Source organism: Geospiza fortis, unplaced genomic scaffold, assembly GCF_000277835.1.
Source record: "Geospiza fortis unplaced genomic scaffold, GeoFor_1.0 scaffold95, whole genome shotgun sequence".
Lineage (NCBI taxonomy): Eukaryota > Metazoa > Chordata > Aves > Passeriformes > Thraupidae > Geospiza > Geospiza fortis.
The window spans coordinates 3,070,479-3,088,011 of record NW_005054333.1 but is presented as its reverse complement, the minus strand read 5'-3'; the positions used below and the strand labels follow the sequence as shown (position 1 = coordinate 3,088,011).

The 17,533-nt window shown below is 35.8% G+C and overlaps 1 protein-coding gene across 4 annotated transcripts in view; it reads left to right on the top strand.

Annotated features, from left to right (window-relative positions):
- TAX1BP1 (Tax1 binding protein 1) overlaps positions 1-17,533 on the top strand; it is a 52,701-nt gene that overhangs the window by 18,074 nt on the left and 17,094 nt on the right. For 2 of the 4 annotated variants that reach the window (XM_031057654.1, XM_031057652.1), the window contains exons 4-8: positions 741-899; positions 11,663-11,811; positions 11,950-12,040; positions 13,245-13,430; positions 16,537-16,764. In XM_031057654.1, coding sequence (XP_030913514.1) covers positions 741-899; positions 11,663-11,811; positions 11,950-12,040; positions 13,245-13,430; positions 16,537-16,764 — 813 coding nt within the window. The remainder of the gene's footprint in view (positions 1-740; positions 900-11,662; positions 11,812-11,949; positions 12,041-13,244; positions 13,431-16,536; positions 16,765-17,533) is intronic. The other 2 variants (XM_031057655.1, XM_031057653.1) reach the window with 1 other exon arrangement.

Sequence of the window (17,533 nt, the reverse complement as noted above, 5' to 3'; positions counted from 1 at the left end):
TCAGGTTGCTCACAGCCCCATCCAGCCTGACCTTCAACTTTTCCAAGGTTGTTGCATCTACCACCTCTCTTGGCAGCCCTTTCTAGTATTTCACCACCTTAATCATAAAAGTTTCTTCCTTTAATCTGAATTTATCCTCTTTTAGTTTAAAACCTTCACCCCTTGTTCTGTTACTACAGGCCTTACTAAATAGTCTGCTTGTCTTTTTTATAAACTCCCTTTAGGTGAAAGGGCACAGATCTTACTTTTCATGTTCCAGGGCTTACTTTTCAGGTGTTTGTGGGGTGGGGTGTATGTGCACATACTCATTTTTCTCAAGAAATTCCTCAAATAGTGCTGTAGAGAGAATGTGTGTCTCTAGAGTCAGCTGTCATTTTTTCACCAAGCTGCCATCATCAGAATTAGCTCTTCCACAGTTGCTGTCACTTGGGAACAGTAAAGGCACTTCATTTAAGGAAGGAAAAATTGAGGATAAATCAGGACGCTGCAAAGTATGCTATCTAATGGTAGTCTGGTACTATGCAGTAAAAGCAATTAAACTTCAGAAATTTGAGAATAAGGGGAAAACTGTAATAATCTAAATGGGGAGCACACAGTTTGTGTTTCTGCTCAGACACTGGAGTAATTAGTTATCCACTTGTTTGGTTAGAATGAAGGGGAGAAAAATTACCAAACCCCATTATTTTCTTCTTCTTTTTTTTTTTTTTTTTTTTTTTTTTTTTTTTTTTTTTTTTTTACAGTTCAAAATTGAAAAAATAATAAAAGAAAAAGAAGAGCTGTTAAAGGTAACTTCTGTTCTGGAAAAGGAAACTACACAACTCAGAGATCAAGTTGAACAACTAGAAAAAGAACTTAACCATGAAAAGCAGAGATGTGAACAACTGCAAGCAGAGCAAAAGGTTAGTTGTTTAACTGATTAAAACTGACTCATAACGTCTATATCACTGCTTTTTCAAGAACCAGTCAAACTGTGAAAATCAGCTATCAAAACCCCTCAGCAGTTAGATAGACATTTAAACTAGACTAGGTCAGTTCCTATTAACCTCCTGCCACTATTCTTTTTATGTCATAAAATGGCTAAAATATTTAAAGCTTTTGTTACCAGGCTTGGTAAGATAATCGATGACAACTGTTACCAGATGTTTGATATTTAACTGTGGAATTCATAGTGGAAAGTAGTTGATAATTTCAAGTTTGCTTACCTTAATTTAAAATGGAGGCAAGCTTTTAAAAAAGCCTCTCCTTAGGGAATAACTGCATAGAACATAGAATAAAATGGTAACAATTTTTGGTATGAAAAGCAAAGATCAACAGAAAATGCTTCTGCCAAGATGTGTGAATAGTGAAAAGTAGCTAGTAACTGTCTTCTCTTAAAAGGTTTCACAAGTCAAAAGGAAAAAAACCATAAACCTAAAAATCTGCTTAAAGTGTTAATCAATAATGAAGATGTAAATGTAGCCTAAACCAAAGCCAGCTTAATTTGAAATTCTTGTGTGGTAAGGAGGAAATCTAATACTATAAAAAGGGCACCTAGAAGTTGGACCTAATGTATTTTTAAGCTGCTGCTTTTTAAAAAACCCAACTTCTAGGAGAAGATTAAAAACATGTGGGAGGGAGGTGGTGACATGGACAAATTTGAAGTAATGAAACCTACATAATTTAGCTGTGGACAGCAGTTAATAGACTATTTCTAGGAGCTAGTATGTACATGTCAACAGTCCTGTGTCATAACACCTTTAATAGGAATTTTTTGAGAGAACTTGAAAATGTTAGTGCTTTGTAGTATACTTTCGAACAGTGAATGAAATGGACTGGAGTGTTGGCTAAGGAGAAAAGAAAGATAAGGTGTTCAGAAAAAAGTTTTTTTCTATTAAAAAGTGATTTTAATTTCGCATGCATGGGAGAACTAGCTCAAATCAATGAGAGAAGGATATAAATTCACATTTCATTGATTTACAGATCATACAGGTTTGGTGGATAAATCTGAGTGAGCTTCATAGATACTGTTCATTGTCCCTTGAGGCTCTTTTTTAAAAAAATGTTTGAAAACAACTGTCAGTTCCAATCCATGTTAGCTTTACCATTCTATTTTGGAACAATTTCTGAAATGGGATTCTGATTGCTGTCACGCAAGGATACAGTTAGACTGCATAGGAACAAAAATGTCTCAGTGCTTTCTCACATTTTGCAGTGAACTTCTCTAATCCAGAATAGTTTTGCCTCTAAGATACCAGAATTTAGCAAATAGAACTTAATTTCAGGAATGTTAGGGTTTGTGTTTTTTGTCTCTTTTTTTTAATCTGCTGTTGTTGTTCTGCTTTGCCCTTGTATTTTCATGAAGGGAGAATGCAGTGTGACAAAATTCTCGCTTGTATTTAGCTACAAATAGATATCTGACCTGAGGCTGATGTAGCTCTTTGCCTGGCTAAAATACTATGGAAGTTTTCTAACTTAGGCAATTTTTTTTTTGTCTCTAAGAATTTGATGTCTTATTTTGCATTTTTTCTCCTATTGTCTGTTTTTTACTTTTTTAAAAAAAGAAACACATCTGCTGAGTTGAAAAAGTGTTAATTTGTTTATGTATATAAGCAGAATATAAACTGAGTGTTTTTCCTGAAAATTAGGTGAGCATCTACTAAGTCAGGTGCAGTAAGTTAATGTTTTAAACATTAGGAATTTTAATAAGCAATGCTTTATATGTAGCTCTCCGGTCTTAAAGATGACTGACTCTCCTTGCCCCCAGCCCAGTACACAAAATACAGCAGTAGATCACAGGATTATGTCATATATGTTTGCTGGGAATACATACAGTGTGTTAATGGATTGATTTAAAGATTCCTGAGAAACACTGACACAGCACTCAGCTGGATTTCAGTACCTAGGTTTTATTTTTCTTGTGACTTGTTTAAAAAAATAATGCATCAACCAAACCCAAAAATCCAAAACAACCCCACAAAACACTAACATTCCAACTAACCACTAACCCAGGTCTCACAGAGCAGCTCCTGACCACAGCCCCCAGATAATCTCGTGCTGTTTGTGTTATGTGAGTAGTTGTTGCTGGCAATAAACCTAAGCAGTGTGTTAATTTGGATGTTTTTATATTAGAGTACAGGGGGTAATCTTAGAAGTGATAAGTAATCAGAATGTATTTGTATTTTCTGTAACGGCAGAATCTTCACAGGTGCTTAGTGTGGGCCAGGTTGTTTTGGCTTGGTTTATGCGTTTTTTTGCCTTTGACTGATTGTTTTAGCTAAGTACTGTGGGGGCTTTTTATTTTCTTCTTTTGTTTCTAGTTCTCTTTTTTCATATGCATGTGAATTTTTAGTTATGCTCTACAAACTTTTAATACACAAAATAGGTAGTAAGTGGAACAGATGATGAATTTAAAATCTGTATTTTAAAAAAAATTTAACTTAGGCAAAGGTTTAACTTTTGGAATTCTACTTTAAAAAATCTTCCAATGTACTTTAGAGTGTATTAGACTAATGAACAAGAATTAATAAAACAGAATAGGCCATATAAGAAAATATAATTATTGTATATACTGGATGTCATTATCATTGTAGTTTAAGGCAGCTGAAATTGATAGAAATGTATTTCTGTTAAAAGTAAAGGTAAGTTACATTGAACCCATGTGCAATCTCTTAACAGCATTCCTTTTTTTTTGTTTGTTTTTGCAAGTACTTCCATCAGGAATTACACAGTATATTTCTGCTTGTGCAAAAAGCTCTAAAAAATTCTACAGTAGTACAAAGCACTGTGTTTAAAAAGCAGTAATTGCACGTGTCAGGGAAGTGCATGTGTCTGTACAGGCACATGTATTTGATCCTAATTGAGTGCAGAGCTCTTTATGCTGCCAATGTATTGGCAACTAAAATATGGTTATTACATTTCTGTTGTGATAAGGGAGCCCTGGAGTTAGGAACCCCTAGATGCATAATGCTTGCCAATCTGCCCAATTTCTGAAAATCTTTCTTAGTTTCTTCAGAGGAAATTATATGGGTATCTTATCTTTTGTCTTTTGATCAAATCCATTGTTCAGCTATGTTATATTTTTGTAATTGAGTTGAACAGAATGTGGAAGGTGTGGTTAGGCTTGTAGTACCTAAGTTACTTTGGTGCAGGATGGGAAAGCTCCAAGTTCCTAATTTGAAAATGTTTCCTTAAAAAACAGTCCTATTAAAATCCCCTTTTTATTAATATGCCTTTAGACGACTTTCTTCTTTTTGGTGTTGATTTTTATCAGTTACTTTGTTTTCAGAAATAGCTCAGAAGTAGTTTGGATCATTGAGAAATGCTTCCCTAGCAGCATTGCTTTCTTAAATTAGACGGGATAGTTGTAGACATGACAATGCCACAGCTAATCCCAATTAGTGCTTCCCTCCTACTCCTGATAAAATGACCTCTCTTCACACCTAGTCACTCTTACAGAATTTTGGGCAGTGGAACTGGTATCTTCTCTATCTGCTTTTTGCTGAGTTGGGGTATTTTGTAATTGGTGAGGGAAAATGTTAGGAAGAGAAGCTTAAAGTAGGTCAGTCTTTTAAGAACAAGGCTTTTAAGCGTCTATTCAGGTGTAATACAATCAGTGCTCCATGAAGCTTGACTGTTGGGATCTATGCATGTTTTCAGGTATTGAAAAGATTACCATTTTTTGAGTTTTACAAATAGGAGAGTCCTTGTGTTTGTGGCACTTGAAATTAATGGCTACAGCAGACTACAGACTTCGGTTTGCTAAGGTGCCCTTGTTGTTCAGGAGATAAGCAGTTTTGTGTTGCCTTCTTAAAAGGTAGCCATGTCATTTCCTATCAAAGGTAGGAGGAATAAACACCTTCAGACATAAAGTCATAATGTGCTATTAGAGTTCCTGAAACAGATCTTCTTGTAAAATGTTATTGCACTCTTGTCCCTAAAGGCTTTTGCTTTTTTCGATTTGGGTAATTTTTTTAGTCCTTTATCACATTAATAAAAAAAATTCATATTCAACACATGAATGATTCTGCAGACAGTATTTTTTCTTGTTGTTGCCACTGTCACAGAAAAAAAGATATTTGCAAGACACACAGCTCTGCATTAGTCAGTGTTTGTGCTCACAGGGAACATGCTGTCCAGCCCCGCTTTTTTAGTGTGTACTTACGGTATATCACCACTAAGTTGTGTTAATAACCCCACCCTGCCAAAGAGATATTGTAAGATGAGGGACAAATTCAGTCTCTATTTCTTTTAGGTTGATCTTTTCCCTCTTATTCAAGGCCTGCTTAATGCAGTATGTAGTTCTTCTGACAGAATCAGTTTGGAGAGGGTATAAGTGGCCTTTCCTTTTTCCTGCCCCCAAGCATGAAGATTTCCTGCCCCCCTTGTTTAGCCTTTTGAAAAGGGCTTGCCATAGGCTTGCTGTATTTTCAGATAGAGGAGAGCATACTCTTCCTTTGCAGCAGTTTTCATGTCAGTTAAACCATTCCTACTTTTTTTTCCCCAGATGACATTAAAATAGTTCTTACCGAGTGTGAAGATTTAACTTAATCTGTTACTACTCTGTGTGGGAATTCAGAGTAAATGCGAAATTATTGGAAATGTTTCGGAAATGTCACATCTTTTTCTCACAACCTTCTGTTAGTGTTTCAGAGTTACTTTGTTTTTATTAGGGTGATGTTCCCTGGTAGCGTTCTTGCATTTAGGATCATGCTATATATGCAACTTGCAACTCTAGCAATATAACACTGTTAAAATAATGATGTAGTTACACACTATGATTATTTTGCTTAAGAAGATGACACATTATACATTATTACAGAAATGCTTCAGGATGCTTTTATTATTTCAACTTTTTCTCTGGTTTACTTTTGTAAAGTGGTACACAATCAGTGTGTTGAACAACATTATTATGCTACTTTTATCTGTATATATTTTGCTTTTTAAAAATTGAAGGAAAAAAACGTTAAAAAAATGGAACAAAAGCTTAGTATGTTTTTATTTAGAAAATGATAATACAAATATTTCTAATCTTCATCTTAGACATTATGAATATAAAATGTGTATAGCTTTGTACATAATAAGAGTGCTTTTTGGTCTTTGTGTTCCCAGTTTTGTGTATGCTTAAATTGTGTGTAAGGTCTGTGGCAGCAGTGCACTTGCCTACTGCTTTAAGATTCAGTCGTACTGTGCTGAAGAAGAGAAGCATGTAGTAGTCATTGTGTGTCTTTCATTGGTCATTCCTTTGATACTCTGCAACCATTCAGTTTTGTGAACAGTGGTTTTGTGCTTTTGTAGAGAGCAGAGCTTGCAAAAGATGCTTTTGCAGTCATTGGTCTCCCTCTAGTGGGAAGAGGGCACTTCAAAACTGATTACTTTAATGTGACTGGTGACAAGTCTTATTCCTCTGGCAGTAGTTTCTATGTTTAGCTTGAGTCAGAAGCAATGGATTTGAAGACTGCCTGTTCATCCTTTGATCTTGTGAACATTTGAATAGCATTTCTGTTATGGTGCTGGCATAAATTGATGCAGAAGTGAATTTACTGATTTGATAAACTTGTTCTTTCATGCTTTTTGTAAATTTAATTTACCATTTAACTTTTTAAAGGTGGGCTTATTCATCTATCTGATGAGGAATTTTAACAGGGCATCCATGTAAATTCACATTCTGCTGACAGGTTCTACCTGCACAGTAGCTTTATTTATTAGAGAATTTTATTCTAATATCAGGGATTCATTTAAGCTGGCTTTTGATGCCATTTTATAAGGAGAGTTTCTCTGCTTAGATAGTGAAAAAAGACTGTTGTGCAGTGGGATAATGTCAGCAGTATGAGTAAGCAGTGCAAGTGCCCAGTTCAGCCTGAGTGCATAGAAATAAGTGAGTCAATTGTTTTTTTAGTCTCTTTAGACCAGGCTCTGTTCACACTGTTCATGTGTGCTGCATGTATGAAAATTAGATGGTCAGGAAGATGCATTGTTTTAGGGGGAAAAAACCTCCAAAAATTAAGTAACAAAAAACTGTCCAGAAGGCAAACTGCCCCCAGCCCAAAAACAAACCCCCCTCCAGTTTCATTTAATTTTAGACACAGATTAAACACTCAGAATTTGCTCAGGTTGGTACCAGCAATTACAGCACCCTTGGGTACTATAAACATATGAAGAGAAAACCCTGTTTCATGTTTTTTTGATGGTTATGTGTGTGAATATTTCTTAAACTGGGCAATTGAAAATTATTTCACTGGAAAATTAAATAGTAACTCGAGATATTCTACAATTCAAATTATGTATTCATGGAAACGACTTTGCAAAATCAGTAGCTTATAGTGAAAGTATAGCACATTTAAGAAATTTACATTCTGACATGTAAATACATGCTGCAAAATCATAGTGTGCATAAATGCTTCAGCTGCCTCCTGCAAAAACTTGCATGTTTGTAATCTTCATGACAGTAATTGAGTGACTGATGTAACTTAGAACTCTTAAAGACTTAGTTTTGTAGACCTTGCAGACCTTAGTTTTGTAGTTTTGATCACTTTATGATGTTAGTTAAAGTACTACCACTGTGACATCTTATATTTTCAAAATAGACTGACTGCAGTGTTTTTTAGAGTAGTATTTCTATTACAAGTTGTAGTCACAAGGATAAAAGCTTAATGTCATTGACTTTATTTGGAGTTGGTTTGCTCTTTTACTTTACTGAATGCTTAAATTTTTTTTAGAAAGAAAAATTACAACTTGAGGTTTCCTTTCAGAACTTTTGTGTTATGGGCAGACAAGGATTTTGCACTCACTGCAATGGTGCTATATTGTGTTCATCATTTATACTCAGAGGTCCTTAAACAGAGTATGATGTCAGACAAGTGTTTCACATGGTTCTGTTGGAGCTGCTGTGATGTCAGTGGGATAAAGAAAAGGCTCCTGCAGATAATTGGTCTAAGCCCCCTAAATTCTCTGTAGGATATCAAGTTTAATGGTTCCTCTGACATTAAATTGCATCCAGATAAATCAATCCAGCTGAAAGGTAGTGCTGCTTACTTTTTTGGTGTTTTGTTTGTTTGTTTGCTTTTTAAAAAAAATTTTTGGTTTTAAATATATTGCCTTGTATTTAGTGAATTGACCTCTTCAGTGTGAGCTGCATACCTCATTTTTAACTTCTTACCCCTCTTCATTGCAGTGTATGCATTCTCTAAAAGGTGAAAAAAGGGGCTGCAGATACTAGCCATTAATCAAAGGTGAATGTGTTAGGTGTGGGATGATTTTCAAAAGGTTGGTATGGGGTTCTGCATGTTATGGAAAGGGAGGATGAAACATAAAAAGCCATGCTGACCATTGCTATGCTGGCAAGGTGTCACGTCTGGAAATGGTCTTGGATTGTGCTTTTCAAGTATTTTATTTTCCCTGCTGGATCTCTCTCTACCTTCAGTATGTTTGAAAAATGTCTTGTATGTGCTAATCATAGGAAGGGATGTCTGTACCATTCCATTAACCAGACTGTGCTCAGCAATGTTTTACTGCTGTTGTAAAAATCCACTAGAAGTAAGAAATAAGTAGAGAAAGCATGTTGTTCTGCATTGTTGAATGTGGGGATTTATGCCATGGTATTCTCTTATAAAAATGAGAATTTAGAAATACGGCTATTTCATTCTCAAATGAAAGATTATTGGTCCTTTTGCAGTGGAAATTTATTTATTAAAGGGATTTCAACCTGTTTCAAGGATGACCCCAGACATGATCTTTGCATATCCTTTAGGTAGAGTTTATAATAGCTTTATGAAGGCAGTGTAACATGGAATTACTATAAAATTATTTTTAAAATAATCAATCTTAAATCTTCTGCCATTTTAGAACAGCAGTAAAGATTTTGGAACCCCCATATTTCTTCTTGTTCCCTATCTGAAGGTATATCAAGGTTTTCAAAGTGAAATTTTGATTCTAGGGAAGTTTAGAGCTCATTGAATTTTTGTTGTTTCATTTTCCTAATGAGAGTCCTAGTAGTTACAGGAATTCTTGTTTTGGTAACTTCTTTTGCAGCAGTAAAGCTGATGTAAGTAATTTTTGGTTGCTTTACTCTTGGCCCTTGTGGTGCAGTTTGCTTCCCACTTCCACCCTTTTGTGGCTGTTGCAACTCTAGGGAAGGAGATGGGGTAGCTGCATTTGTAACTGGATTAAAAATAACATTAAAATTGTTGAGTATTTTTAAACCAGTTCATTAAAATGATTCATGCTCTTGCTGGGCTTTTTTTATTCCTCTGTTAAGAAGGTGGGAGAAAATACATAATATTGGTAGTTGTACCGGATAAGATAAATGAATTAAAGCAATGATTACAGAAAGTAATTATCTTTTTTGTAAGAGGGGTTGTACATTTATTTGATGTGTTTATTATATTCTTCCCCTTTAGATTCCTTCTAAACACAGTTGACTTTACCTGTAAAATAGTCTAAGAGCACTCATTTTAAATTTTACAGGCTCTGAAACCACTGTAAGCAGTGTATGGGACTAGGAATTGCTGCATCTAAATTGAATTACTAAGAATTCTGTAAAATAACAAGTTGTGTCTAAAAATTAATCCTTTTTTTTTTAACTGTAGGGCTTTAGTTGTATCTAAACAAGTTTATTAGGTGAGAATCTGTTAAGTATGGGACTTTTACATTTTAGTACCATGTCCCTTTAGAATAACTAGCAAAGCAGCATCAATTGTAATGCTGTTTGTGGAGAGAATTTTTTTCAGGCTATTAATTCCTTTTAATATATGTTACCTTTGGCAGCCTGTTTGAACTGTTTGTACAGTTTGTATATATAATGTATCAGATTAAATTCTTTTGAAGGCACTTGGGTTACAACAGTTACAGTTATACCGAAGTGGTGTTTAGAGAAAACACAGATATGCATTGAAATAGACTTTTTACTATACTAGGCTTTCAAAACAGGAGCAAGTAATTAGTCTCCACTGCACTAGGGGAGGACAAGCAATTACAGAGTGTGTTGTTGCTGCTGGTTATATAGCAAGTTTTACTTGGAATAGTGACTTCAATTAAAATATCCTGCCCTTGTTACACCACGTATTTGTATTTTTGGTTGCAAGAAACTGATAGCTCTTAAAAAATAAAGGCTTGTGAAAGTTGTGGGTTATCTTCTCCAATGCTGTTTTTTAAAAAAAGATGGCACATTCATGATGCCTTGAAATTATTTTTTGTATTAAGACATAAGAAAGCCATTCAGAGTTCAAATAGTAGTAATATATTAGTCTTTTTATGTAGCATATATAACAAAAAAAAATCTACATGCTGGTTTAGTGTGTAGCAAGTGAGTCATCAGATATATTTGTGACTCCTCAATTCAATACTGCCTACCCCTCAACCCCCTCCCCCCCAAAAATATCATAATGCTCAAACTTCTGTTTAGTTGCTTGTAAAAGTGAGGCTTAATTATGCTTGTGAACAGTGTATCTTGACAATTAATGACTAAACCCAGCCCTCATTATATTTTATTGTACTTAAAACATTGTTTGTTAGGTTGGAATTTAGTCAGTAGGGGTTCTTCGTAAAGTCTGGCTGATGTGTTTCTCTTGATGTAACAGTACAGTCTTGTTATTTCAGGGCATTGAGCTTTGTTTAAAAATGAATAGATGAAGTAGTGCTTTAATCTTCCAAATCTAGAGCAGAAAGACAACTTGTACCTTAGTAGCTACACAAACACTCCTAAGTCATGCTGTAGTTAGGTATGTTGGTCAGTGTGTCTTGACCTTGTTTTACACTTCCATTCATGTCACTGTCATGGTTGGTAATAAGCTGAGCTTTATCATACTTTAATATCAGAAAAAGGTGGCATATTATCTTAGTATGTGTGATTTACTTTAGTGTTACTTACCTATTTTTTTCAACAAAATAGTTATATTGAAAAAAACCCCACATTTTCAGGCTTATTTAAGATGACTTTAAATGGCTGTTTTGCTGCAGTGCAGATGGCATTCAGCTGTCCATTGCCTTAGAACAATATGGACATTACTGTAATTAGATAACAAATGCAATACTTAACAGCGGTTTCCTATATTCTCTTTGCCAGTTTGCTGACAAAGGAATCTGTTTTGGGTATTGTCATTATCCTCTGTCTCACCTTCCATAAATCCTGCAATGGTTACGTGAGCTTCCTTGAGCTATGTGAGACGTTCTGTATGTACTAGCTAGGAGAATGTCATGTAGTAACCAGCTCTAAATCAGAATTTTGTTTTTTTGTTTCTCCTTTTGCTTGCAGTTGTCTTTACTGTGGTTTGGTACCGTGGTGTAACTGTCTGGAAAAGTGCAAGGTCTTTTTAAGTAAAAGCAAGTACAAAGAGAAATAAAAGTTCTTTGTTTTCTAAGCTAGACAGTCAGTGGTTTATTTGCCTAAAGGAAATAGGCAAAAGATAGGAAATAATGTGTTTATTTTATACTCTGAAGTATTTGGTAGGCTCTGAATAACTGAATGCTTGTGCCCAAACAAACTCCTTATTGACCCCTTATTAATATATGAACTGTGCATAGCAATATTCAATATATATTTATTTATGTATACTTTAAATGGGCTAGTTATACATTTTAAGGAAGAGAAGAAATCTAATGGCCATATTTTGGCATTAATTCAAATAGTATGTTTTACTTCTGAAGAATCACATTCTTAAATGGCATCTACTTGCATTTTTTTAAAAAGGAAAATATTCAAGCATCAGAAGATTTTAAAAGGGAAAATAATGACTTGAAGAAGAAGCACGATGAGGCTGCTTCAAAAGTTCTCCAGCTTGAAGAAGATATCATGACTGTTACTCAGAAAGCCATTGCAAAAGAAACTGAGTTAGACAGGTACTTAGTCTTTTGTTCCTTACCTTCCTTATTTTACTTCTTTTTCCCCAATGGTGTTTTTTTAAACTAACAATATTTATTATATGCATGGATTTTCTGTATTAATAGTTCTGTACCATTAACTCTTCAATGTTTTAGTCTGAAGGACAAACTGAAGAAAGTGATGCTTGAGAAGGAGCAACTTGAATGTGTGTTAATGACAGAAAAGGATGAAAAAGAACTTTATAAGGTAACTTTATTACATGCACCTCTATACACTGGAATGAAATGGTTTGAAATAAAGGTAAAAATGTTTCATGGAGAAGTCTAATAAATTGAATTTGTTAAGGAAAAAAGGAAATGGGTAACTTCTGTGAACATATCTTTAAGATAGTTATAGATATTCTCGTATAAAAATGAATGAGGAAAACAGCATCTGAATTCAACCGTGTTATAAAAAGGTCTCTAAGAAGGAGAATGAATCACCAGTTTATTAAAGCTCAGACCCAGTAACAAAAAATAATAGATTCTAGTGAGAAAACTCTTTACTTATACAGTGCATCACCCAGTAACTGATCATCTTTAACACACTTTTTCATAACTAAAATACTTCTTAGTAATTTAAATTCTCTCTCCAGACTTTGTTTTCTATATCCCTCTTCTTGAGCCTTGTATATAACACTGAGAAGCTTTAGTAGATTCTCTATTGCATTGGTTTTTACTGGCATGGCCTATTTCTTTCGCTGGTATTGAGAGACACCCATATATAGAATAAAATACACTGCCACCCTCCCTCCCCTCAAAGCAGAAAAACTTTATGTGCTAAAATAATGAAATCCATAGGTTGTGTGAAACAGATCAAGTGTATTTAAAAGATTATTTTTGTTCCTAGATTATAAGATCTCAATGCATATTTTACAAGCTTGGAATCCCTTTGTAAATAATACGGATCTTCTGGTCTGAGTGGAAAACAATTGAGTGTAGGAGCCTATTTTGCATTACTGTAGGCAGAGTTGTTAGAAGGAGTTTGCGGTCATTGAAAATTAATATTCCTGATGGAGACCTGTTTGCTTAGATGACTGTGAAATTAAACTACTAGAAGTTTAATTTCTCTTTAGTTTTCTTCAAGTCATTCCTCTTTTGCTTGTCCTTAGTTGTCCAGCATTTATGAGGAGAGGAGTGAGTTCTGAATAACTTAATGTGATGTGGAGAAAAATTAGGGCTTTAACTTCTGGGTGTAGAGTGGAGCTATTGTTAGGTGACCATGCTGAGAGAATTCTAGACAGAAAGTTTGGGCTAGAGGGCAGTGATAATATCAAATATTTATTTTTTCTCTCTATCAGTTCTAATCTGCCTCAAGTTAGAATAGATTAGAATTTAGTGAGCACATAAATAGATAGGTGAACAGTAGTTCTAACGTGGAAGAAGTTTGACATGTTTTAGCATCATTGCAGATACACTTGAAGAATACAGAAATAGAAAACACCAAACTAGTAAAAGAAATCCAGACGTTTAAGAATTTGGATGCAAACAAAGAAAGCATGATATCGTATTATAAAGAGGAGGTTGGCAGATTACAGCTATTACTAGCTGAAAAAGAAAATATGAAGAAAGCTATTTTGCACTCTTCATCAGACAAGGTAAGCAGTACTCAATATAATTGGCCTGATTTGAATAAACATGTCTAATGTTGTATGTGCTTGACAAAAGAAAGGAAGAAGTTGAAGGAATCGCCAGGGTATAGGCTAAGAGGCATGAGGGTTATGATGTTCTCTGTAGATGCAGAAAATGGTGAAAAGACTGAGATGTGTTCTAGTGTTGCACCTTTTGAGCTTGTTGAGGTCTCATGTGATGAACTGAGATTAACTATGTGTGGAAAGGTAATTTTTGACTTCAGTAAAAGTGGTCTGCTCCTGCATTGCTTTTAGCTTCGTGAAAAATGAAAGGAGGTTGAAGAAAAAGTTTGTAATGTAGCTGTGTTGAGACTGTAGAGGGTGATGGAGAAGAAAAGAGGAGACAGGGAAGGACTTCTTAGGTGACTGTGCTGTTGAGCTACAGTGCTGACTGAGAACTCTGCAGTGACAGTAGGGTTTTGAAGGAAGAGGTGCCTTAGTGTATCCTGTGGGAGCACTGTGGTTAGCAAGCAGTGTGGTGCAACAGGAGAGTGAAATTGCTGAAGAACTCATATTTATGCTGTCCGTGGTCCACGTGGGGTTACTTCAGACTTACTTCTAGTTGGGTGCTATGGATGCCTATACTGGGTTTGTGTAGGTTTTGGTTGTGGCCTCTGTGAGGAGTGGCTTCTGTGAGAAGGTGCCAGAAGCTTCCCCTGAGAACCGATACCAGCCAGTGCCTGACAGAGCCAATGGACCCATCACTGGCCAAGGCTGAGCCTGAAGGTGATGATGGCAGCACCTCTGGGATAACACATTAAAGAAGGCTATGGGAGAGGGGGAAACTGTGTGAGAGAAATTGCAGCTGAAGAGAAGAGTTGAAACCATGAGAGACAGAACTCTGCAGACATCAGGGTCAGTGAAGGAAGGCAGAAGGTTCCAGGTGTTGGAGCAGCCCATGGTGAAGACCCTGGTGAGACAGGCTGCCTCCTGCATCCTGTGGAGGACCCCATGCTGGAGAAGGTGGATGTGCCTGAAGAAAGCTGTGACTCTGCACTGAAGCAGATTTGCTGGCAGGACCTGTGACCCCACAGGGGACCTGTGCTGGAGCTGTCTGTTCCTGGAGGACTGCACCCCATGGATGGGATCCTACACTGGGACAGTTCATGCAGAACTGCAGCCTGTGGGAAGGATATGTGTTGGAGGAGTTTGTAGAGGAGGGTCCCATGGGAGGGACCCTACACTGGAGCAGAGGAAGAGAGTGAGGTGTCCTCCCCCTGAGGAGGAAGGAGCAGCAAAGACAACGTGTGATGAATTCACTGCAGCTTCCCTTCTGCATCCTGGCTGTGCTGCTGGAAGAGAGGAGATAGAGAATTTGGGAGTGAAGTTAAACTTGAAAAGAGGAGTTGGGGTCTGGGTGTGTTAAGATTTGGTTTTATTTCTCATTACCCTATTCTGATTTGACTGGTAATAAATTAGATTAATTTCCTCCCCAAGTTGAGTCTAGTTTTGCCCATGACAGTAATTGCTAAGTGATCTCTCTGTGTCCTCATCACAACCCACAAGCCTTTTGTTATATTCTCCCCCTTATCCAACTGAGGAGAGGAATTGTGGAGTGGCTCTGGGGGGCACCTGGCATCCAGCCAGGCTAAACCCACAATAGAATAACCATTAGGTGCTTTTTCCTGATGTACATCATCCTCCATTTCATCCAAAAGGAATGCAGTTTCTGCGCCCTGAGATTGTTCTCTGATCTACAGTGTGATAGGCAATAATGAAATTTACTGGGAGTTTTGCTTTACAAATGTGCTCTTGATCCAAATTAGAGAGTCAGTTAGACATAGCCTTTGAAGCCAGCATGGAAAAGTCAGATTATGCAGGCATCTTTCTGGTGTATCTCGCCAATCTTTTCACAGCAAAGCCACTTGGATCTCAAAAGACTAGAAATTGTTTTAAAGTAATATGAGTTATGAATATAATATTGAAGTGGAAAAGTAGTGCTGTTGAGAATGGACATAGAGTTTAAAAAGGGCATCCTGTCTAGCATAAAGTTTCATCTTATTTTAGTCTCTTTCTTGCTTTTTTGTTTCTGAATGTGTTAAATTACTACTGTGTTTTATTTTGAAGGGAGTGTCAGTACTAAAGTGACCAAACATTTATGTCATTTATTAAGCTTAAATTGCTTTTGGTGTTTCTGGTGGGATCATTAATATTTTTATCTCAAATGGTGAAACTGCAGATATTTACTGAAATATGTTACCAATGTATCGTCTGCTGTAAAAATAGCTAGGAGACAGGACTCCAGGGCATTTACTTGTCTGTCCATCTTCATAAATGGTTACAAAATGTATTAGTATTCCTCTGGACTTATATGATATTAAAAAAAATTAACAAATAATGGACTAGAGATAGCTGAATTTATGTCTGGAGTCAAGAATGATTATGCCATCAGGGAGCCTAGAGGCAGTGACTACTTTATATAGTAGCTTCTTTTTAAAGAAAAAAAAAATTAAAATTATATTTTGTAATCCTGGCCTTCTTGGAGGAGTGAGAGGCTGGTGGTTTAGCTTGGTCAGTTGGCTCTTGGGTTGCCCTGTGTGCTTACTGCTACATGCTGCAGCTTGCTCTTCATTACTATTTGTTCTCTCTTCCCTCTGGAAAGCTTGTTGTGCAAGATCTTGGGAAACAGAGCTGTGAGGAAAACATCCCAAAGCTGCTTTACAGTGGTTTACATTTCAGTGTGTTTCTGTGGGATGAACTTTGCTTTTGATGCTGGAGTCCTACAGTGATAAGAGCAGAGATACGGAAAACAGGCTTTTTTTGGTCATACATTTAAAGCTGAAATTCCAACAAAAATCCAGAATTGAAACTTCTATTTAATAGTGAAACTATTTCACTACAAAATAAAGTTTGCCTTTATTTCACAGTGAAATAAATTTGCACATCACTGCTGGCAGAGAAGACAAGTGGGGAAAGTAGTACTTGTGTACTGACTTCTTGATTTAGTAGTTTTCCTAAAGCCACCAGGAAAGCATTGCTTTTTCTTTCAGATGTTTCTAATCCCTGTACCAACCTTTATTTAAGCTTTGAATTAAGAAATTATGAATTCTCTTCCATCTTTTCTCTTTCCTAGGACGAGGCAAGTATTTTGAAAGAGCAGCTTCGGAAAGCTGAAGATCAGATTCAGGCTAGCAAACAAGAAGCTGTTCTCATGTCAAAAGAGCTGAGTGATGCAGTGAATGTACGGGACAAGACAATGGCAGATCTTCACAGTGCACGGCTGGAAAATGAAAAATTCAAAAAGCAGCTTGCTGAAGCTTTAGCTGAACTCATAAAAATCACAACTTTGAAAAATGAGCAGGTAAATTTTTAGTATGGAAGTCTATCTGTATTTATAAAATGTTTACTGGGAATAAAATAGGTTTCTGGCTGATTAGTGCAAATAATTATCAAATTTTCTTTCAGCATTCAGTATACTACCTTAAATCAAGTGCATGTTAGCTGATTTGGAAGTTTGGTCAGAAAGGAGATTTTTGCTCTTACTGACATCTACTTCTCTCCACATTATTTTCACAGAAAATGCAGTATCTATGTTATTTTGAATCCTCTCCCTGTCTTAATTCTGTTAAATGAACCACAGTAGCATTATATTCATTCAAATAAGAAAAAAAAATATTGGTAGAAACTTGGGTTGTTTTAAAATGTTTTTTTGTAATCGATAGATTCTGTCTGAATTCTTATAAGTCCTTCCAATATTTGTAATCAAAGTTAATTTGCTTTAAGTACTTATAAGTATAAAAGATATTAATGTAATGGAAACTGTCTTGACCTTAGTCTTGGATAAAAGTATAGTGAGCTAATGTATGTTTCATCGTTTTGATTAAAGTTAGCTTTATTAAGGGTCTTCAGTGACTGCAACTGTATTGCATTTATTTGCTATTAGGATTACTGTAATGGTGTAACTGTTAGAAGAAAATATATTGAGCTGAACACAATTAAAATAGTACTATAATGTTACAACACTTAAAAGAGCTGTTATATTTAAAATGTCAAAGAATTACATATTTTTTTCCCTAAGAGTTTCAGTTGTGTTTTGAAATGTGCTTTGAAATGTATAATGAAAGAAGTAG